Below are 22,782 nucleotides of genomic sequence, written 5' to 3' on the forward strand. Positions count from 1 at the left end.
AATGAACTTAGCAAGGTTTAGTGCCAAGACCTGATGTTCATGGAAGCTGATTTACAGCTTCTCCTTGCAACAGAATTTAATCTCCATTTGTAACAGAGTCTTCCTCCTCCTTCTTTTAAAAAACCAAACCCTACTGACAAGAGATGCCAGCCAAGGACAAACAGCTGGACTTGAAGCCCCATCTCGTGGCAAATCGTGGAATTGTTTCCAAACTAAACCACCATCCTAGATACACCACCATGCTTGGCACACTTGATTTTGCTGCTAAAAAAACATAAAAAATAATTTTAAAAACAAACAAACAAAAAAAAAAAAAAAACACCAAACAAAAAAAACATTTGAGACATAGTTCAACAGTTCAACTACAAAATACTCTCTGCAAACTATACAGGACATTTCTTACAAGAACCTGACTGGCTAGGAAGTAAAAAAAAAAACATCCAGCCTAAAAAGTGACACACTTAACCAAACCTACCCTATTTTGCTGACAATCTCAGCCACAGCATTAGAAAACACAAGCAGGCATTCATAGCATGCCAACCTCAACCTGCACTTGAACATCTGCCACTTTCTCACCCATGTCATGAAAAGGTCTGCATACATATTACTTCTGCTGAAGAAAACAGCCTGAAGGACAGATTTCTCATCAACTCATGACTCAAAGAATATCTCCTTGCAACCTCACTACCAAGTTGTGGTAGAGTTGGGCAGCACACTGGAGCCTGATACAAAAACAGCCATGGATCACCTCTCATCTGAACCCATCAACTGGAGCACATTGCTGGAAAGCGGCAGGCTGCCTTCAGCTCCCTAACAGCTTACATTCACATTTTCCCTTAGGGCCATGAGTTCCACAGTCCATACGTGTTCACTGACCCCTTCACACAACATCCTTTTGCTACCCAACCTGGGTGGAGAGGTAATGCAGAAGAAAACCTGCAGGGTATCATCCTTATGAACTACCAGGCCTTTAAGACAACTAAAAAGTGGTCTTGTTCTGACTTTCGGCTGGAATCATTGAGCTGTTGGGCTCAGAGACCACCACATCTGTGCCCTGACCACTGGGAGACATGCTTGGGTAAGGAGGAGACTACCTTTGGTCTAATGCTAGCCCTGTACTGTTTTCCAAGTGGCAAACTGCCAGACCTCTGCAGGCCTGAGGAGCTGAAAGACTTACAAACTAAATGTTCTGCTGGGCGGGATCGCCTCAAGCAGTGGAGACAGCATGTGTGCCCATCTGGTAGCTGGTATGGCTCCAAGAAAGAAGGGACAATATTTGAATCTCACTGACCTTGAAGAGGCCAATAGAAGCTCAGAATTTAGAGAAGCAGCCAACATCAAACTATCAGTTGTAACTGAATGGGGGGGGTTTTGTTGCCTTTTGTTTTTAACTCCTAAACTGCTTACAAAATTTGAAGCTGGGAAGACAAAAAAAAAAAAGGTCCTTCCATGGAGTCTGAACTTCAACAGCAAACAGTTTATATCAAGAAGACAGGAAGAACTAAATGGCAAATGGCATGTTCCTCTGTTTCATCTTCTCAGAGTTGAGCCTGACCAAATAATGAATGCACAGATGCCACATAATTTCTACTAAGTATTTCCACTGTCAGCCTGTATATATACTAATCAGAGGACCCACTGTTTGAATACAAATGATAAAATCTGAAGGTATTATCTCAACTTCCCCAGTCTAAAGAGACTGAGAGATCCTGGTGTCCAAGTGCTTTCACAGACACGAAGCCAGGTGGAGATGAAAGCTTCTTCAGGGAAGCACTAAAGCAAATTAATTTTTCCTGCTCTAACAAATACTCTAGATTTAGCATGAAGATCATGGCCAAGACTGTTTACAAGGTCAATACTCAGTTCTCACGTATTTGGTCCTTAAACAGTTCCAATTCAATTTTCACCATCTCCTTTTCTTCTAGAATAGCAGTGATCCTGGAGATAACACACCCTACCAGAATAGCTGCTGTTTATCCTTATCTTCAGCCAGAAGGAACCTTGAAGAGTTTGGGAAGCAAACACTATGTATACCATCTGCTGTCTAGACTTGGCTTCTTGGAGTACACACAGCAGAATTACAATTTTCCCAAAGGCCCTCATTAATATTCAGGAGCAGAGCAAATGAAGCAGGACATGTTAAAGTATTATGTTTGGCAATAACCTATCGCTGTTACACAAAATAAAGCAATCCACAATGTTCAGAGCTAATCAACTCACAGCTTCCATATAGAAGATACAAATGATCAGCTCCTACTTAAGAGCTCCCCTTTTACAACACAAATTTGAGGCGCTAATCATACATGTGCTAGACAAGGAAGAAATGTCTGTCATTAATATCTGAGAAGAAGGCTGGACTCTGGCACACAAGCATTCCAGCAGCCCTAGACTACCATCACTGGAATGCAAACAGCACAGTCCTACATTGAAGTAGAGATTATGCCAAGAGGTTTGTACCAAGCAGACCTTAAATCTATCAGATGTTCCTAAAGATGTCAATTTTTTTTTCAAGTGCTAAGCATCTTTGGGAGATTAGGCATTTAAATACAATATAGAACAACAATGTGTTTTACCCACATATACATCTTTCTATGATTACATAAGAACAAGAAATGATGCAGAGTGAGGAGGTTTTTTAGTATGTCATTTCCATTTGTCAGTAAACTACTGAGTATTTTGTTTTGGTTTGTTCTTAACTCTTCTTGCGTTGATTTTAGCTGGGCACACTCAAACACTTTTTGTACGTAAAAAGAATTTCAAAACATACAAATGCTTGAAAATTGTTTCAGCAAACTTCTCTGCAGAAAGTTCTTCACCTGTCTTTGAGTTGCGTGAAGAAAAGAACACTTTCTTCATTCAGAAGATTACGTATGTTATATTCATTTCCTACAAACAAAAACAGAGAAAGTTTTATTTCAAAGTATTTTTTGAAGTCCTGTCCTGTCTTCAGCCAAGTGCATTTTTATTTCATATATTCTAACAAAAGGAGTCTTAGCCGCTAATCTGGGATGCTACTCTCAAGAGGCACAAAACTGCATTTCAAAGCGATAAAGAATACAACTAGCATCATTTATTTAAACCTGTGGTAAGACTAAAGTGCATATTTGCTGAGAAGATTTTTACTGAAAATAATGTAACGGACTTCAGCTCTCAGCTCTCAAAACCCACAAGAAAACTTTAAGGCCTCTGAATTTACTTTAATTTATTCCTGTAGAAAATCTCAATAAAAACTGCACATGGAATCTTACCTGCACATTTTCACATGGGATTTGCAATATTAGTGTGATCTCAAATATAGGAACATCTAAAAGGCACTGAATGTTGAGAAGGAGCAACATCCTAACACTCATACACAGCCACACTTGTTGAAAAGATCACCCACCACAACCATTGCATTGCTGATCCAGGCATACTAAGATGGGCCATTCATCTCCAGCAAATTGGTTTTAAACACATATGCTTACCTGCTGGAACATAGAAGTCGTCCCCTGCGGTCAGATAATAGGATGACTTATGTAAGGTAACAATAACTCGGCCGTGGATAACATGGAAAGCCTTAACAAAAGCCAAAGGGTTCTAAGATTAGCAATGTTTCCTGTGCAAACATTTAAGAAAGTTATCCAAGAAAACATACTCTCTATTTTGCACGCACATTGTAACAAGGATCAAAAACAAGTAAGCTAGCAGAGTTGCAACCCATTTTCCTCACCCTGCTGATAAGTAGGGCGCAAAACTTAAAAGAAGCCTGGGGGGCAATTTTGTTTATCTTGCCTACAAGATCCAGACAGTAAGTGTACATGGACATACAGACATCACAAGAAGCAAAGCAAGGTAATGTGTAGGCAAAATACCTCTAGCAAATTTCTTTGGTCATAATTTATGTTACAGTTGAAATGATTCACTCATGTTTTCCGTATTTATTTCCATTATAAGGGAAAAAACACAAACAACAACAAAAAACACACCCAGAACAAACAAAACCCAAACCACAAGCAAACAAAAAACCCACACACACACAAAAGACATAAAACCAATCAAACAGCTGAAAAAAATTGACAACTTTATTTACTATTTCTAACCATTCTGAGATTTTCTGTTTACAAATAGTGCATTACACCAAAATAAGAAAAAAAGGATACTTACTACTGTATCCATGTAGACATACTGGTGTCCCTTTTCTTTAAATGGTTTCAAAATCAATGTACCAGTGGCAAATGCAGATGTATTCAAGTTTTTATATACTTCCACCGATTCATCTTCAAAGAAGCATGAGTGACTGTTTTCAGTGGTAACACATTCTACAAAAAAAGTCCAGGAGATTAACATTAACACTGACATATTTAGTCCTGTCACTTGCTCAGTAACTGCTTATCAAATCCTAGGCATTACAGCTTGTTTCAGTGCAACACCCTCAAGAGCTAGACTCAATATTTAGCTGAAAAATCAGGACACTCGTGTCTTTTCTCCAGAAGAGCACTAACAATTTCAACAGCTCATCTTTTTATGCCCAATGTAGAATTATCCATCTAAACACTTACTACAGAATTCAGGAAGGTCCTTGGTCACACCCCCTTAAACTCACCCAGAAGTACCTCCTTATTTGTTACGGGGTCCAGTACAAGAGTTGGCTTAGAAGTATCAGCTAGACTGTGATCCAAATTTGCAGGTAGCTCACTTCCTGATGAGACACAAAAAAAAAAAAAAAAAAAAAAAAAAAAAATTAAAAAAAAAAAAGCCTAGAAAAATCACTCTACATGACCATATAATTTATTTTTTTGCCATATTTCAAGAAGATGATCCCTGCTCAAGCAAGCTGGCTTTTAAATCATCTGGGTATTTTGGAATTGCCTTGTCCTGTGCTTTTAGGAGGTGGTACTTAAAAAGCAACCAACACTGATGGACTCCAGCACCTTCATAAGCTACTTCCCCAGGGGGAGCTTACTAAGTTGTTCTCTGAGCAACCTGAAATCTGCTTTCCACATATGCAGAATTGAGGTCTTACTGGTAGTTTTCCTTCCATTAGCATAGATTTTGAACCTGACTGCTCCATGGTTGCAGTGGCCAAGGCAGCCACCAGTCACCCCTTCTCCCATGAGACCCTCACTGTTAGTATCAAATCTAGGAAGGCACCTTTCCTGGTCAGTTCCCTTAGTACTTATACCAAGAAGTTATCGTCCAGATGCTTTGGGAATCTTCTGGACCTGTTGGTGCCAGCTGTGTGATATTATCAGTTGACATCCGGCAAGCTGAAGTCCCCCATAAGGACAAGGGCAGATGACTTGGAGACTTCACTTAGTTCCTTAAAGAATAACTAAGCGTTGTCATCCTGGCTGGGAGGCCTATAGTAGACTCCCATGATGACATACACTTTATTTGTCTGTCCCTTAATCCTGACTCAGAGACTCTCAACTTGGCCATCACCAACTGCCAGCTCCATGTAATCCAGCCCCTCCGCTTTACACAATGCCACCCCCCTGCCTCTCCTGCCCTGTCCATCCCTTCTGAATACCCTGTAACCATCTCTCATGCAACATCAGTCGCAGGACTCATCCCACCAGGTTCCACTAGTGTCAATTTTATCTCTGGGACTGGGACAAGGCTTCTAGTTCATCTTGCTTTTTCCTCATGCTGCATGCATTAGTGTACAAGTTGGTAGCGCCCTTCACCTCACAGCACAGTCTGATGAATCTCACTGAATATGCTTTATATGAATATATAACAGAATCTTGGGGGTTGGAAGGGACCTTGAAAGATCTCCTAGATGAGGTTACACAGGAATGTGTCCAGGCAGGTTTTGAATGCGTCCAGAGAAGGAGACTCCACAACCTCCCTGGGCAGCCTGTTCCAGTGCTCTGTTACTCTCACTGTGAAGAAGTCTCTTCTCATATTTAAGTGGAACCTCCTATGTAAAATATATTCATATATGAAATAAATGAATATGAATATGTTTACTTACATTTATAAAATGTATATTTATATGAATATGCTTTGTTTAAGTGCTATTAACAGTTAAGTCTTCTGTGAATTTACCTAGGGCTTGCCTTGAATCTACAGAAATACATTTATCCACAGCATTCTGGGGCAAGGAGCACTTAGGGAGAAGCAGCACCTTATTTTGGCTGAAAAACCCAGCTCCCACCTCCTTCCATACCTTCTAGTTCTTGTGTTTAAAAAGAAAACAACCAACCCAACAAAACAAACCACATCAATTTCTACTTCCCTTCCCCATGCCATATTGTAGGTCTTGTTCACACCCCTGCAGTACTCTCTTCACCATGCAGTTGCAAGTCCTTCCACATTGTTGACAAGCTGAGGTTCTCTGAACCTCCTCTAGTCCTACTACTTTCTTTTTGAGGTAAGAACTCAAATTTACATGCAACACACTACAACATCATAAATTTGTGCCAAGACGGCTCGGATGGGTGTATTCTTTGCTAGGTAAAGAACTGGCTGGATGGTCAGGCCCAAAGAGTTGTGATGAACAGAATCAAATCCAGTTGACAGCCAGTCACAAGTGATGCTCCTCAGGGCTCAGTATTGGGTCCAGTTCTGTACCCTCAGTAAGTCTGCAGATGACACCAAGTTGGGTGGGAGTGTTGATCTACTGCACAGTAGGAAAGCTCTACAGTGGGATTTGAACTAGCTGGATGGATAGGCTGAGGCTAATTGTATGAGGTTTAATAAGGCCAAGTGCTGTGTCATGTCCCGTCCTTGGGTCACAACAACTCCATGCAAGCCTACAGGCTTGGGCAAGAGTGGCTGGAAAGCTGCCCAGCAGAAAAGGACCTGGGGATGTTGGTCAACATCAGCTGAACATGAGCCAGCATGTGCCTAGGTGAGCAAAAATGCCAACAATGTCCTGGTTTGTATCAAGAGTAGTGTGGCCAGCCTGTGTGTCCCCTGTACTGGGTACTGGTGATGCCAGACCTCAAATCCTAGGTACAGCTTTCGGCTCCTAACTACAAGGAAGACCTTGAGATGCTAGAGCAAGGGGGTCTAGAGCTGGTGAGGAGTCTAGAGTACAAGTCTGATGGGGAGCAGCTGAGAAGATTCCGCCTGGAGAAAAGGAGGCTAAGGGGAGATGTTCTCACTCTCTACAACTACTTGAAAGGCAGTTGGAGTATGGAGGGTATTGGTCTCTTCTCCTGAGTAAGAAGTGATAGGACAAGACAATGGCCTCAAGTTGTACGAAGGGAGGCTTAGATTGGATATCAGGAAAATTTTTTTCCAGGAAGGGTTGTCAGACATTGGAACAGGCTGCACAGGGAGGTGGTGGAGTCACCATCCCTGGAGGTATTTAAGAGACACATAGATGAGGTTCTTGGGAACATGACTGTCTCTTCCAACGAAAATGAGTCTATGATTCACCACTTCCTCCCTTATTTCTTTAGGATTATTTCAGCCTTCATTTGTTTTAGAATTGTGTCATGACTGTATGGCATTTTTCATATTTGTTAATAGTAACTTCATATAGAAGTGCTTTGGTCTCAAACAAAAGCTTTAGAGAGTCCCCAGAAAGAAAGATCCTTCAGCACAAAAACATCTTGTACAGGGAACACAGAAGAGAAAAAAAAAAATAAATATTTTGAGCACATGTCCCTTCCGAGAACTATGACCTACATGTTGATTATCTACTGGCCATAGAGACTCTGGCAAAGCTGCCTGTTCCTTGGTGTTTAAACATAGAGGTACTGTCCACTTTCACCCATTTTGTGCACTGTTCTTCAAGCACTCTCATCAACTACCCTGTATGTTTTTTGTATTTATTCTACAACAGTTTATAACCCTATTGACAGCATATGCTGCCTTTTCAGGTGTGATATTTTAAGTAGCAGTAAAGTGACTAAAAGTATTTAACCTTAACTGTGCATTAGGAAACTAAACATATTTGCATCACTTGTCAATGAGCTGATCAAGGACAGAAGTACAGCTTATTTTCTTCAGCCCCTGCTTTAAAAGGTACTACAACACTTGTGGATACATCTTTTAACTTCTCCTTTCCAACACTGCAAAGTTAAGCTTTTGCAAGGCCATATAGCATTGCTTTAGATATAGTAAAAATAGTTTTTTCCACATCAGATCATGTTGACATATTGCTTTACAACATTATTTTCACCCAGAGAAAGAATTCAGTGGTTACACAAGAAAAATCTTAACAGCAGAGTGTTTGATCACAGGATTATTTTTTTTTAAGTATCAAAAGAAAAATAAAGTCTGTGCTCATACTTGTTTCATCTCTCTTCTGTCTAAGACCACGCTTCCTCTGTTTAATCTTCCTGGGAGGTTCTGTTTCTGGACACACTATTCCACTAATCACAAGCTCTCCTGAAACAAAAGTTAATCAAAGAGACAAAGTTCACTAAGTCATAATAATTATTTTAGAAGGCAGATTTGCACAACCTAGAAGCATTTCAGTTGATAATTCATTTCCTTGATGCTGAACTTTTCAGATAGCTTTAGAGCCAGGGGAAAAAAAAAAAAACAAACAAAAAAAACCCACACAACTTTTCAACATCAAGTTTTTCAGAGTGCAGTATAACCCACAGCTTTAGAAAATAATCTGATTGTATTTCAGTCAAAGAACATTTTAGAAAACCATGACATGAGGGTCAAGTTTTGAGACAAATTGTAGGGACACAAAGAAATACTGTTTTCAAGCACTCTTGAATTAGGAAAGGACCAAAGTAGGCTGAACTGCCAGAAAAAAAAAAATCCCTGAGAATAAAATGTATTCTATCACTTTGGCATTTAACACTGACATGGGATAAATTATAACAGCTCTGGAGAGTAATCCCCACAGAAACAACCCAATGAATGATCCAGTAAGTTGTCTCTTTTTCCTGGTATTGGATAGAACTGTTGCATGTAATAAACCAAGTAGTACAGAGAAACTGTTTTGTTCTTCCCTAAACAGCTAAGGCAATGGAACTTCACATGCTCTGCTGATGCTATTTCTATCTGAAAGAGGAACAGCAAGAAAGGAAAAAGGTTACAGGGAAAGATGACCTACTCTTTTAAAAAAGGACCAAACAGTAACCATCTCAAAGCTCTCATGGCATGACATTAACCCACAGATTCCCCTTTAGTTCCCTATCAAGAGAAGGCAAACAGGGTATTTTGGAACCAATACCTGAAGGTCTCATCGTATAGTTTACACGCTCGCCTCGCCAATATTCCAGAGGTCTCATTCGTATCCTTTTTGTCCGACGAACATTAGGCGTGTTGGAAGGCAGTACTAATTTAAATGATGAAATCATTCATATTAAGTATGAAAAGAAAATTCAAAAGTGCAATACTTTAAATTTTCTTGATGTTCTAGATCAGGCTGTCAGCGTTTCCCAGCTGATATTTATAACCCATTGCTATCATGACAGGAAAAGGGAATCAAGTCTTGCCAAAAGGCATCTTTTGCATACATGAGTATTTCACTCTGCTTTTTCTTAAACAGTCACCATGCTGACTTTACATTACATTTCATTCTATATATCTTAATGGAACACTGAGATACAGACATTAGGGGATCAAGCACAAGGAGCAGAAAACAGGCTACCACTGTGAAGACAAAGCTCTCGACAAAGACGCCTGCTTAAACCTGAGGGATTTCATTAGCCAGAGTGAACAGGCAATATGAGAATAACAAAGACCCTCCTCTTCCAGATTCTTACGTCCCACCTCCAAAGCCCAGAAAAACAGATGGTAGGGTTTCTGTCAGCAAAAGTGCTGACTTCTCAGATACTATATAATAGAGAAGTCTGAAGGTACTTTCAGTTTTTCTGAACTGCTGTATATGAATACAGTAAGATCCTATATTTTAGTGTAAGAAAGAACAAAAGCCCCTTAAGAGAGATGAGAGCAAATTAGTCAAGAATATTTAAATGAAAAACAAAACAAATGAAGACCACAACCAAACTTGCTGAAATAATTTTTGATGGTAGATAACTGTAGTATTGTTCGTAAAATAATAATGAAGTGAACAAAACAATTAAAACAGATTAGTGTGGGGTTACAATCCACTGGCATGGCCATCATTCCAGCCTGTCTGGACTCGGATGAACAAAGAAGGCAGGTTATTTGCATCCTCAGTTACACTGTGTGAAACTGATTCAAACTCTTACTGTTCCCACTGAACTCTCAGAGCACTGCCTTGACTCAGTATTAAATGAAAAATGGAAAAGTGACAGTTAAAAAGACAATAATTGAATATAATAAACAAAAAAACACCAGAAGTTATAAAAAGTGACTTAAAAATTAGAGCAAGGTCACATAATACCCTGAAAAGGAGCTACCAAAAACCATACCTATTTTATGCCTTATGATGTCTGACAACAGATGTTTTACTTGACAATTCCAGTCTTCAGAATTCTCTGAAAATACATTTCAAAACAACACATTACAATCTATTATTCCTGACTCTTATCCAGCATACCTGCTAGAAGCAAAAGTAATACAAACAGAAGTCCCAGTGTTAGTGCTCCCACTTACACTTTGCCTTTAAACATATGTAAAACCAAATGCAGATGAAACACTCTATGTAAATTGATCTTAAACAGTGTAAGCTTGAAAATTACATTAAAACTATGCATTCAAGTAGATATTCCTCAGATCCCTAACTCTGAAAAAACACTGGCAAATTATAACTACACATATCATTTTATTGATTGAAGTGCAAAGTCATTTTGCTTTATGCCACTCAAGCTTAACTCTAGAACAAACTTATTAGCAGAACGCACACAGAACTAGGTGTCCAAAGAAAGCGCTGCATGAACTAATAACTTGTACAACTGGCTCTGAAATACTAACAAAAAGACTTTCTATCCCCAGAGCTCATATTTATCACAACAGTACATACAACTTGTGTAGGAAAAGAAGTATGAGAAAATCAAAATATTTTCAGGCTAACAGGCCTAAATTTTGGTCTAGTGTTGCCTGAAGTAATCAAATATAGTGCATTACATGGCAACACACAAAACTGGTACAACCTAGGTCTAAAAAATTTGTTCAAAGTATTTTGGAAGGATAACTTTATCCTGGTAGGCTTGATGCCAAATCATGTAGTACGCTTATCCTTCCAAAGCTAACACCATGGAAAGTTGGCATAATGCATCACATACTTGGGCAACAATGTGACCACAGCCAATCCAATCTGCATTTCTTATTCTGGACAAGCAAAATTCAACAGAAATTACCATCAACTACAGCTTTTAAGACGTTTACATATATCAAATGCAAGAAATACCAACTTTAAACCTTACCTGAAAACGTACTATCCTGTTCAGAAGAATTACTTCTGGAAGTAAATTTGTCACCAGGTTCTAGAACAGGCCCACTTCAAAAAAACAAAAGCCACACAACACACAACAAAAACACCTGCTTGAATACATTAAATTACAGCAGTACCACAAATAGCAACTTTTAAGGTTTTTTTTTCTATCATGCGAGTTTGGTTTTTTCCTTCTAATCATCCGTCTGTACCAATCAGACACTGAAGCAAATGACTGCTAGTCAGAAATCACAGATCTGAAATCCATCAATTGCTCCTCTGTTCAATTATCAGGCAAACTAGTGTTTACATCATCTCTCTGAAGAGATTTCCTCAAAATCTTGCCACTTTTTTTCCATTTTCTCCTTTCCAAAAGAAACAGACCTCCTCCTCCTCCTCTCCTCTGTAACACCTTTCAAACAATTTGCCATAGGCCATGATTATAAAAGCACTTCAAAGAAATGTTCTGCATACTGTAAGGAAAGGACAGTAAGTTTAAAAAACAGTTTGTAAATGTAATTTGTAATATATATGCTGTCAAAGTCTTCCCCATAAAACAACAATAATTAACATACATGTAACTCCACCAGAGATTCTCCAGCAACCAGGACACTTAGGCCTTTTCTTGCGGCCTCAGCATCGGTACCCCTAACCTTGCCTCCTTCCCCATCTGTGGTTGTGCTTCACAGCTTTTACCATGCCAATAAAGCTCAGCTGCGATCCACCTGAACTCCAAAAGATGTATTTCAGTGCTAGATTAGCACACCTACACTGCATAGCGTCAGTTTGTCCAAGTCAGTCTGAGTAGGTTTACTTAGAATAAAACGATAAATTTTTTAGTATAATTACAATATCAGAACCTAATAAATTCAGATTGACTTTTCTGTTTGCTTTATTATTAAGTTCCCATCTCATGAAGGAAAAGGTATGTGCACTTCTGCCTGCACAGACAAGAGTTTTGATTCCAGATACAGTTCTATACCCTACTTTACAGCAACTTTATTAGTACAGTTGATATGAGTTCTATGAGTGCTGGTATTTCTGTTAAAAAAAAAAAGAAAAAATAAAAAGAAAAATCATGCGATAGTACAGAAGCAAGCCTCAAAGGAAAAGTTATTCCTGATGGGAACAATAATTTTATAAGTTTATTAGCTTGCATTAGCATGGTATTTTGAACACCTCAGGCATGAGTCATGACCTCTTTTCTACAAGATTCTTTGCTAGCAGAATACAGCTAATACCAAAGAGCTGTTCTGCCTCCACAGGGCAGAAGTGGGACTCAACACAAGATTTACAGACAACTCAGGAAATTACCTTTCATGACCCAGAGCCTCCTCATCTGCAAAGCAATCTCTAGAAGAGAAACAATTATTATTACGTTTACTAAGCCAATTTTACTTACTGGAAGGAACATGTAGGTCAATAATTTTCTGTACTGAACAGAACCATATGCAAACAATTTTTTTTTTTTAAAGCAAGATAAAGAATAGTAATTAAAAACCTCATTTAGACTGGTTAAATAAATTCCTCTTTTGATTACTAATCATTAGTAAAATTACTTCCACAAAAAATAAATGTGGTTCAAGAACTAACCACTGTATTATTTATAACTGAAGTAAAAAACCTGACAGTGACATTATTCTATGAGAGGGTGGGGCTGTGTGCACATGTGGGAGTTTAGTTTGTTTTTAACTTAGATAAGCTACTCAGGTCTCAAAAGAACACTTCAAAAATGCCAGCACAAATTCCCTTATGCAGAAGGAGACACTAGATCTAGCAGCCACCTCTGAGAATAGGATGTTGAATACACTACTTAGTTTCTCATTAACTATTCAACCAGCCTGAAACTGTCCCATGTTTGAATTGTGCCATTATTGCTTAGAAGTTAACAAAATGCATACAATTATCTACCAAGTTCCACCACACCTGTAAAGTATTACATCAAAAAAACAAAAACAACTTACTGTAGTCCATGTGGCATGTTACGTTTTCTTTTATTACTTTTTATTTTTGTGGCTGATGGCTTCTGTTTTTTTATTGCCACATGCTGTACAGAAGAGCTGTCAGAATCCATTGTATTTTGAGTATCTGAGGCGTCCTCAGGGTCTGAGCAAACATGTTCACTGGTTCTGTGAGGAATCTTCTTGGGCGTCTTCCCTGACTTAGCTGATGATTGTTTCTTTTCATAATTCTGCACGCTGTCTATGTCTAGTACTTTTACAGGAGTTGTATTAACAGCATCACCAAGTGACTTCCATGTGTCCCATGCATTTTTAGGTTTTCCAGACTTATCCAACTTTTGAACCACAGAAGTCTGTAAGTTCTGAGGCAGGGGTAAGGTAAACACTTCAGGCAATTGTACAGGCTGTATTTCCAACCCTTCCTCACCAGCTTCACTGTCAGAACTCTCCCCTCTTTGTAACTGAGGCTTTTTATTACTACTTTTCTTGACAGATTTTTTATGCTTCTCTCTCAGACCTTCTGCCAGTCTCTCAGTTACTTTTGAAAGCCTCTGGTGAGCATTTTGTTTCTTGTGACCTAGGTGCTGAGAAGCTTTTGAAGCCAATTGCAGACATTTGGAAGACTTGAGATAAGTTTTTAGAGAGACAGTCCACTCTTGCTGATGCCCAGCTGAGGGCACAGGCAAATCCTGACTTGGCATCACCTGTGGTTTACACTGGTCTGATCCAGATGTTTCTGTTTCCAATCCAGATTGTGACAACACCAGTTCTTTGGCTTCTGGTTCCCAGAATGTGTCATTTTTCTGGTTTGGAGAGCCTTGCCTAAGTGAATTCTTTTTAGCCTTTCCTATCAATACACAGAACACTTGGATATTAATATCTTTAACCCATGAAAACCTGAAGGAATATGTTGACATCTGAGCAAATAAAAATAAACCCAAGAATCATTTAAAAAGAAAAAAATTATGACAAAACCAGATTTTTCCCTGAGGGTTAAAAGAAGGCTTTCTCTAAACTACAGTCTATGAAATAATCAAATTTTTTGTGTAATTCCAGTATTTCCTAGCAGAAAAAGAAGGCAGAAATGTTACATGCAGTCTGCCTTCCAGTTTTCAGTGCTCCTTGCTACAAAACTGACCAAGTAATTCCTAAAAAATCTTTGTTTCTCCACAGAGAGCAATAGCTTGTGGGTACCTAACTTTGTCTGCTCATAAGAAAACACAACACTGCTCACTTAATTTTTTTTAGTGTCCTGACAGAAAGGGCTATGGAGGGAAAAAAAAAAAAAGGAAAAAAAAGAGAGAAAAAAAAAAGAGGAAAAACATGGTATCTCTGCCTTATATACACCCAAGCCTAACTGCAGCTGAAACAGTTAGGAATCCATTAACATCTCTCACCTAATTTATTCTCATTGCACAATAAAATAACACAGAAAAAAAAACAGTAAGCCAACCTTGAAGCAGAAGTCTGAATATCTGTCAAATAACTTACCCATATGAGCACTGCTTTGCCTTCGAGACTTAAAGACCTTTTTTTCACTGTTAGAAGAGACTGGATCTGATTGTGGTGCTCCTTTGGAGTCACGTACTCGAACATCCAAAACAGGTATTTTCTGTTTACTAAGTGCTTCACCCTGTACTTTTTTGTTCTTGCTGTTCTTACTCTCTGTGGTCTTCTTTTCAGAGGGCTGAGATTTCAGAACAGGAGTTGCAGAGCCATCTTTTTTTGATTTGGTGCTCTTCCATGGTATTGAAAATGAAGAAGTAAGAGATGCATCATCTGATACAATTAAAAATTCACATTCACTTTCTACTTCTATAGCTTCATCTTTGACAGGAGCCGGTAATGGCTGTGATATTGAGGCTGAATACCTAAAGGAGAGGCAAAGTACTCAAATCACTTAAAAAAAAAAAAAAAAAAAAAAAGGAGAGACAAAACTTTCAACCTTGCAAATCTAGTGGTGACTCTAGAAGACACTACAGGACATTCCTCAGAAGAATTAAAGTCCATCATTCATTGCCCTTGCTCTTCCAAACAATGACAAGACCTGCTTCTTCTTGCTGTGGCCTCACATTCATATCTCATTATTTCTCAAACACTGGGTAGTCAACTTCCTATCTAACCAGTCAGATCCAGATTAGCTCAGATCTGCTTGATCACTGCTAACTTCAGAATCACATCAGGTGTTTCTGAATCCTTGAACCCACCTATCATAACATTTCAGTCTCAATCTGAAATACTATTCAACAGCTACATACTATTTTACTGGCAGACAAGATTTAACACTGCTGTTACTTTTAACAGCACAAAATTCAAGCAATTATTCAAACCCTTTCTGAAGTTGCATTTTTCAGGAACAACGGACTATCACAAAACATTCTCCCAGACCATGTTTCTAGATACAAAGACATTGCTCCAGTACTCAGGCCTAAGTTATTTTACTAGCAAATTATGTACCTTTCTCCAAGTGTTCCTGGTGCTAGAGCTGCTAAGGCCATCATAGCAAAAGACTTCTCTTTCCGTACAGAAGACATAGCAGTACGTTCTGCTCCTTGCAGGAGATCAACCTGCTCATCTCTTGCAGTTTCAAGGTCTTCTAAATTTTCGCCTTCGGAGTAGCCCTTCACTGCAGCAGTACTCTGGCCATCCAAATGTAACCTGTGTATGAGAAACAGCATTCACATATGACACTATAAATCCTGAGTGCACAGAAAAGTATTGTATGGATGGAGAGATGCTCTCTTTTCTCCTGTTGACAGCATCTCACTTGTTACAAACAAGACTTCCATTTGGCAATTTGCTAGAACACAGGTTAGCAGTGCTACTGCCCAGCATAGTAAGAAGCAAGTGTCTAAATCAATAAAGCCACATGGGTCACCGTATGACTCTTGATCAAAGTGCAGGCTGCACAAGACAAACCTCTATTTTTAGGAGACCGTGCTTCAGGAATTGTGAGGTTTCCAAAACCCTAGGTGCACTCTCTTCCTAGTCTCACTACATCATGTGTCAATGAGACCAGTGTCAGTCCTTCTCAGTGACCTGTCCTGGAGATTCAGTCCTCCAGGAAAGCAGAACAGGGGCTGAGACCACTGGCCACTATTGCAGCTGGGCTTCCAGTTTTTTGAAGAGTAGATAATGACCACAACTGAAGTGGTTCTGCTTTGGATAAAACATTTGTATCTTCAGAGTGAGAGGAACAGTGACTGCTCATCTCTGCTTTAGCAAATTTTTTTGTTAACTTTTAAGGTCACACTGCCAACAGAATTCACTGAAAAAGTCTAGACTGTGTGAGAAGCTGATGATTTGAGGTAATTCCCTGGAAAAAAGGAGTTTGGATCTATTCTGATACGCTTCCTGCACTTGGGTACTGCACTTTTGGAAATTAACCCTTATCAGCAGAATACTTCATGAAGAATAATGCTGTCCTTTCTAAAACGCAGATACAGGAATTGTCTAAAAAGCTTGGAACTATTTTTTAGGAGTTCACAATCCAAACTCATAAATGATTAAAACCACTGTGTTAATGTACCCGAAAATGGGACAAAGGGGGGAACTGGACCAGAATTATCAGCTCTACTTACATATGTACAGGAGAACTTTCCACTTCCTCCAAAAGAATAGGTGATCCAACAGGTGCATGATCATCCTCAGGGTCTGAAAATACAGCAGAAATTGTGTGTATCTTTTCAGATATTTCTTTCTCATGTAGACACATGAGACTGTGGTGGGGTTTTTTTGGTTTGTTTGTTTTTAGAACTGGCTATGCAATTCTGTATTGCAGGCTGCAGGAGCAATTCATGTAACCATTTGCCATATATATATTGAATAGGTTTGTTTACTCAAAAGCTTGCAAAATCCCAAGAAAGTTACCCCAAGAAGCTTTATGATAGTGCTACCAACCTCTGCTGTTGACTGTAGGCAAGGACTCTGCAGAATTACAGGCTCTTTCCACAGAGCTACTTAACCCTGCATTTGGCTGTCAGAGTTGATAAAGAATAATGAGAGAAAGAAAAATATTTTATAAAGCAACAGTATTTTGACAGGAACAAAAATTTTTACAGAACACAATATAATTTCCTTCCCTTAATTCCTAGACATTTGAAGCACAGTTTTATTATAACTAGACACTTCACCTTTCTATCATGTAAGACTTTCTATAACTAACTGTAAATTTCAATCAACAAGTACACTGTACAATGTAAAAATCAATTTGCAGTTTTACAAAGACATCCTGCTAGTCCACAAGCAAGCTATTTACTCTTTTCCTTTGAATGAATAAATTATTTAATTCACCTTTATTAAGTCAGGCTGGGGTTTTGCAAGAATTACTTCAAGATTATACAGTATTCTAACATCAGACTAAAGTAAACAAACACCATTATACAGGATGCCTGTTCTCAGCACCGTCTTCAATAAAATAACCTCTTTTTACAAAAAAAAAAAAAAAAAATTCAAACTAAATATACAAACTAGACTATTTGCATCATTCTCTCAGACAACATATTAACAAGTCCTTCAACTTGTTTCCACTCTTCAGTAAAGTTACAGAGATAATATTATATTGTACCTGTTTATCAGGAATTGAGAAGCTGCTTTTATAAAAGAATTATTTTTTCAATTGCCCCAAGGGAGTCGAAGACAGCCACACTCGCCCCTAGTTACACAGCAGCATGCTTCAACCCAATACCATGAGAAATGTAACTATCCTGGACAAAAAGCTGATAAAGCTTTCATTAGCAAAAAGCCACGAAAAGAAGCTATTAAATAAACCTTGTTATGGAATACTTACTATTAGGTCACAACAAAAGAAGAAAAACTATCACCAACAACTACTATAGATGGCTAAATTATAGCCTAGAGATACTAATACATGTGATATATGGAGCTTATTCATTCCACACTCACAGAGAACTAAATTCTAGACAACTAAACTTGTACTCAAGTGAAACTGTACCCAATGCTAAGTTGTGACATCGCCTTAACTAACTTACACTCGTGCTTGGTGTTGAAGTAGTCTTCTCATCTTGGACAACAGAAGGTAAGCAAAGGTTTGGACTGGGAGATCCTATAGTGAGATCACTGTCAGCATCTATAAAGAAAAATCTCTACATAAGAAATTCTTGCAATTGTCCACATTTCATTTATGTTAACAAGTCGCTAAGGCTCATTAAGGTCATGACTACTCAGGAAAAATATTACCTCTGTCAGAGAGCTAAAATACAGTTTAAGGCTGGGAAAGGGGTGCATTTAAATAGTTCAAGAAGGACTTTTATCCATTTTATTTCTATTTATTTACCACTGGATATAATAAAAGAAATAAATGGGTCATTGTGTCCTATTGTTGGGGGGTTTTTTTTGTTTGGTTTGGTTGTTTTTGTTTTGGTTTATTTGTGGTTTTGAGGTTTGTTTTTTTTGTTGTGTTTTGTTTTGTTTTTTTTTAAAAAAAAAACGAAAAAACACACACACACAATCAAAAACGGCAAATTGAGCAAAACACGAAATAAAAGCTTACTTTTAAAACAATCCTCTATGAATTTCATCACATCTTGACCTGGCTGTACGTTAATCTCATTTCTATAAAGAAAACAAAAAAAAAAATTTCAATCAAATATACTAAATGTTCCCATCTCAGCAATATAATAGCATTGAAGTTCTTAATACCTGCAAATTTAGATTATTTCCACTAGTCTCAGCTTTAATATATTTTACTTACCACTTTCATGCAGAGATATCTGCAAAGAAACTCATCTAAATCTGGATTCCAGAAGAGAAAGCCCCACCATTGCAGAACATGATGAGAATGAAGAAATATCTCTACATAAGAGAAAGCATACAACTACTGCAACAGCCCAACAGAGTTCTGGGATGAACACAGATTTTTGCTTGAAGTAATACATTAGGAAAAAAAAATAAATAAATTATCAGTCTTCAAGTAATGTTTCCTGCACAATGATCCAGGCTCAGCAGACCCAGAAATTAAATGTGTAGGATGCACATCTACCCTTTCGTACAAGGGCTGCTTCTTTTTCTACCACTTATCCAGTTACTCTCTGCTTCTCCAAAGGTTCAGCAGCAAAACTGGCTTGAGGTATCAAACCTGTGATTAAGCAAACAGCTCAGCTGCTTGGATTACTATTTCATACCTCCCCAGGACAAACGAGAATGGACCATGTTGATCAAAACCAAAATAACAGAAAACCAAAGTAAGAAGAGAAAATCTACATAACATTTCTCTCACAATGATTATTATATATATGCCTTTAAAAACAGGTAACTTGGTAAGCTCATGAAATGCATGCCTAAAAACGGACGGCTTCAGTAACAAAAGGTCACTGACACATCTTTGAAGAAAGCTGCAGCACTGCAAATACTCAAACTCATTCATAACATCTACCAGCAAGGGCTGAAGAACTCAAGCTAGAACTCTGCCCAGGCTTCATTTCTCTACCTCCCAAAGGGCAAAATGTTTGCACAGACCACCACTTCGAAGCTCAGACAGCACACGCAAGGCTAGCTTAGGTACAGCTACATGACATTCTGCTGCCTCAGCATAGGAATATGAAGGAAACCCTTGATGCTTTGTCCCCCAGAACAATTTGCTTCACCCACAGTTAAGAAATACAAAAAAATTGGGAAACATCATATGATCAGTTTAATAGAATACACCCAATAGTTTTGACATTAAGCTCTCAGATGAAAATCAACACAAGTTTTCCAGACCTTATCTAAGAATAAAAATTTAAATGCAAGTTACCCTCTTCCACAGCAGAATCTTGGTCTGTAGTCAGTTTTAAGATAATTCTGTGAAGAAATAAGAATCAGTTTTCACTAAACATGTTGACACTTCATAGCAAAACAAATAAGTAACCAATCTCCTGTTTGTCATGTAAGCAAGTCTCAAAAATTCTGGATCAATCTGAAACTAGTGTGAGTTACCACACTCCTGTTTTTCTTAGAACCCACCAGTTGCTATAACCCCTGTACCAGCTGCCAGAAATTCACCTTTCCTCAAGAACCATCAACTACCTGTTGCATTTAAAGTCAGAGACACTTATAAAATCACAGAGAATTTAAGGAATTAGTTAGCAATGCTGTGATGATGACAGAAGTACTCTTAAGTAAGGAATTGGAATGAACTACCACAAAGCAAGCCAGGACATAACCTTAAAACACATCCATAGCTCTTGGAGAACTGCTCACATGAAGATTCTTAGGCCATGTTTCTCACAGGCAGGATGACGTTGGCAGGCAGTGAGAGCACATCAGCTGCTTCACGGTACAAATGGAGTCTCGAGTAACTCCCAGCACTCAGTCATATATTCCAACTGGGAGTGTAACTTAAGTCATTCAAATACCAGACACTACTCCAGTCAGCCAGTACTCCAACTAGAGTGATAGTAAGTCAAATGACAGTATATTAATTACCAGAATTACTCTCTGTATCAACAAAAGTCAAGAAAAATCAGAGAGCTAAGTAGACTGCATTTTTTCACCAAGAAAAATTCTAAATGTTTAACTAAAAAAAAATAATGACCTCTTCTTCAGTTGTGTAAACTGGAATAGAGTGTACGCGCAGCACGGAGATCATCTATCCCTAACAACAGAATTCAGCACACTTTTCCTAAGTTTGCCATGCTAACCTTTCTTTGCACTTTTTTGTGACTCTCACTGGATATTACTTCCGGTAATAAAACTAACCTAAACCACACAAGGATTTATTCCACTGCAAATTCCTCTGCTGGAGGGCAGGATGGCCATACAGAGGGATCTGGACCAGCTGGATCATTGGACTGAGGCCACTTTATGAGGTTTAACAAGGCCAAATGCCAGGTCCTGCACTTGGCTCATAACAACCCCAGGCAGTGCTAAAGGCTTGCGGAAGTGTGGCTGGAAAACTGCCTGGCAGAAAGGGATGTGGGGGTGTTGATTAAGAGCTGGTTGAACATGAGCCAGCAGTGTGCCCAGGTGGCAAAAAAGGCCAACACCATCCCGGCCTGTATCAGGAATAGTGTGGTCAGCAGGACTAGAGAAGTAATCATGCCACTGCACTCAGCAATGGTGAGGCCCCAACTTGAATACTGTGTTCAGTTTTGGGCCCGTCATCATAAGAAAGACATTGAAGTACTAGAAAGAGTGCAGACAAGGGTGACAGAGCTGGTGAAGGGGCAGGACCACAAGTGTGATGGTGAGTGGCTGAGGGACCTGTTGGGTTTAGCCTGGAGAAAAGGAGGCTGAGGAGAGACCTTATCACTGTCTACAACTACCTGAAAGGAGGCTGTAGCATGGAGGGTGTTGGTCTCTTCTCCCAAGTAAGAAGTGATAGGACAAGAGGCAATGGCCCCAAGTTGCACCAGGGAGGTTTAGATTGGATATTAGGAAGAAATTCTTCATGGAAAGGGTTGTCAGTCATTGGAATAGGCTGCCCAGGGGAGAGGTGGAATCACCATCCCTGGAGGTGTTTAAAAGGCATTTAGATGAGGTTCTTAGGGACATGGTTTAGTGCTAGAGTTAAGTAATGGTTGGACTCAATAGTCCTTGAGGTTCTGATCCTACTGAAATGATTTAATGAAATTTTCAACATCACCTTAAAAAGGCAGGAAAAAACTCCAGGTTGTACAGGAAAAAACTAACAAAAAGTCATCACTTCAGAAAGAGTACAGAACTGTACTTCACAGCAAACCAAACACTTCAGCCTTCAACTTCTTCCCCTTGTAGCACAGTACAGTCTATTCAACTGGCAAGCAATCTTCCATAGAAAAAAATGAAATATTCCTGTAATTGAGCTAGATGAGCTTTTAACAGTCTCTTTATTGCTGTGTTCATACACAGCTACACATTGAGAGCTTCTAAACTTTCCACATATCTCTGCCAGAGGACGGCAGCAATGAGATGAGGACGCCTCTCGCGTGTCTAAACAAGAGGCAGTGTTCTTTACATGCTTACCCGTGCAAGGAAGATCTCCAGAGACAACCGACAGACGCAGCTGCGTCTGACAAATCAGACAAACTTCAAAGCAGAAAGTAGTTGTGCCAGCAACCGGGGCCACGAGGGAGGGCAGAGCACTAACAATGGCCCCGTCCTGCCCAGGGGAAAGCGGAGAGGGCCCTCAGAGCCCCGCCGGCAGGCCTGAAGGCGCGCCGGGCCCGCCCCTCAGGAGCGCCGGCAGAACAGACAGGGCCGCGCCCCGACTGTAATGCCAGAGAAGGGCCCCTGCCCCCAAAACACGCACGCACGCGCACACTCCCTCCCCTCCTCCCGCCTCTTCTCCCGCGCTCGCGCTCTCTCACCAAGTCCTCCGCCAGCCGGTGCCGCCGCGATGAGGACGAAGACGTCCCGGACCCCGGGACCGAGACACGCCGCCGCGATGAGGACGAAGACGTCCCGGACCCCGGGACCGAGACACGCCGCCGCGATGCGGACGAAGACATCACGGGACCGAGACACGCCGCCACCACTCCCTCCCGCCGTTTTCGAACCGCTGTTGTCTTTCCGGTGAGCGCGCGCACCGGCTATTGACACTGGGCCGGCCACGCCTCCTTTCCCCTCCCATTGGTCGGTGGC

At 39.6% G+C, this 22,782-nt stretch overlaps 1 protein-coding gene and 1 long non-coding RNA gene across 2 annotated transcripts in view; both read right to left on the reverse strand.

Moving 5' to 3' along the window:
- CENPC (centromere protein C) overlaps nt 1-16,936 on the reverse strand; it is a gene marked incomplete at its 5' end in the record, with an annotated part of 67,078 nt that extends 50,142 nt beyond the window's left edge. Inside the window, 13 exons of the mRNA XM_080343834.1 lie at nt 2,768-2,886; nt 3,465-3,555; nt 4,144-4,298; nt 4,583-4,678; nt 8,227-8,325; nt 9,131-9,235; nt 10,299-10,364; nt 11,253-11,326; nt 12,575-12,613; nt 13,225-14,068; nt 14,713-15,092; nt 15,679-15,879; nt 16,803-16,936. Coding sequence (XP_080199960.1) covers nt 2,813-2,886; nt 3,465-3,555; nt 4,144-4,298; nt 4,583-4,678; nt 8,227-8,325; nt 9,131-9,235; nt 10,299-10,364; nt 11,253-11,326; nt 12,575-12,613; nt 13,225-14,068; nt 14,713-15,092; nt 15,679-15,879; nt 16,803-16,936 — 2,358 coding nt within the window. The 3' untranslated portion in view covers nt 2,768-2,812. The remainder of the gene's footprint in view (nt 1-2,767; nt 2,887-3,464; nt 3,556-4,143; nt 4,299-4,582; nt 4,679-8,226; nt 8,326-9,130; nt 9,236-10,298; nt 10,365-11,252; nt 11,327-12,574; nt 12,614-13,224; nt 14,069-14,712; nt 15,093-15,678; nt 15,880-16,802) is intronic.
- Nucleotides 16,937-17,161: 225 nt separating this feature from the next.
- On the reverse strand, nt 17,162-19,065 carry LOC308040208. Its single transcript, XR_013922107.1, has 3 exons — nt 18,734-19,065; nt 18,213-18,310; nt 17,162-17,197 (listed from the first exon to the last, which is right to left on the reverse strand). It is a non-coding gene; the product is annotated as an uncharacterized lncRNA (long non-coding RNA).
- Between the last annotated feature and the right edge of the window lie 3,717 nt (nt 19,066-22,782).

The sequence above is a fragment of the Nesoenas mayeri genome (genome assembly GCF_963082525.1).
Source record: "Nesoenas mayeri genome assembly, chromosome: 4".
Lineage (NCBI taxonomy): Eukaryota > Metazoa > Chordata > Aves > Columbiformes > Columbidae > Nesoenas > Nesoenas mayeri.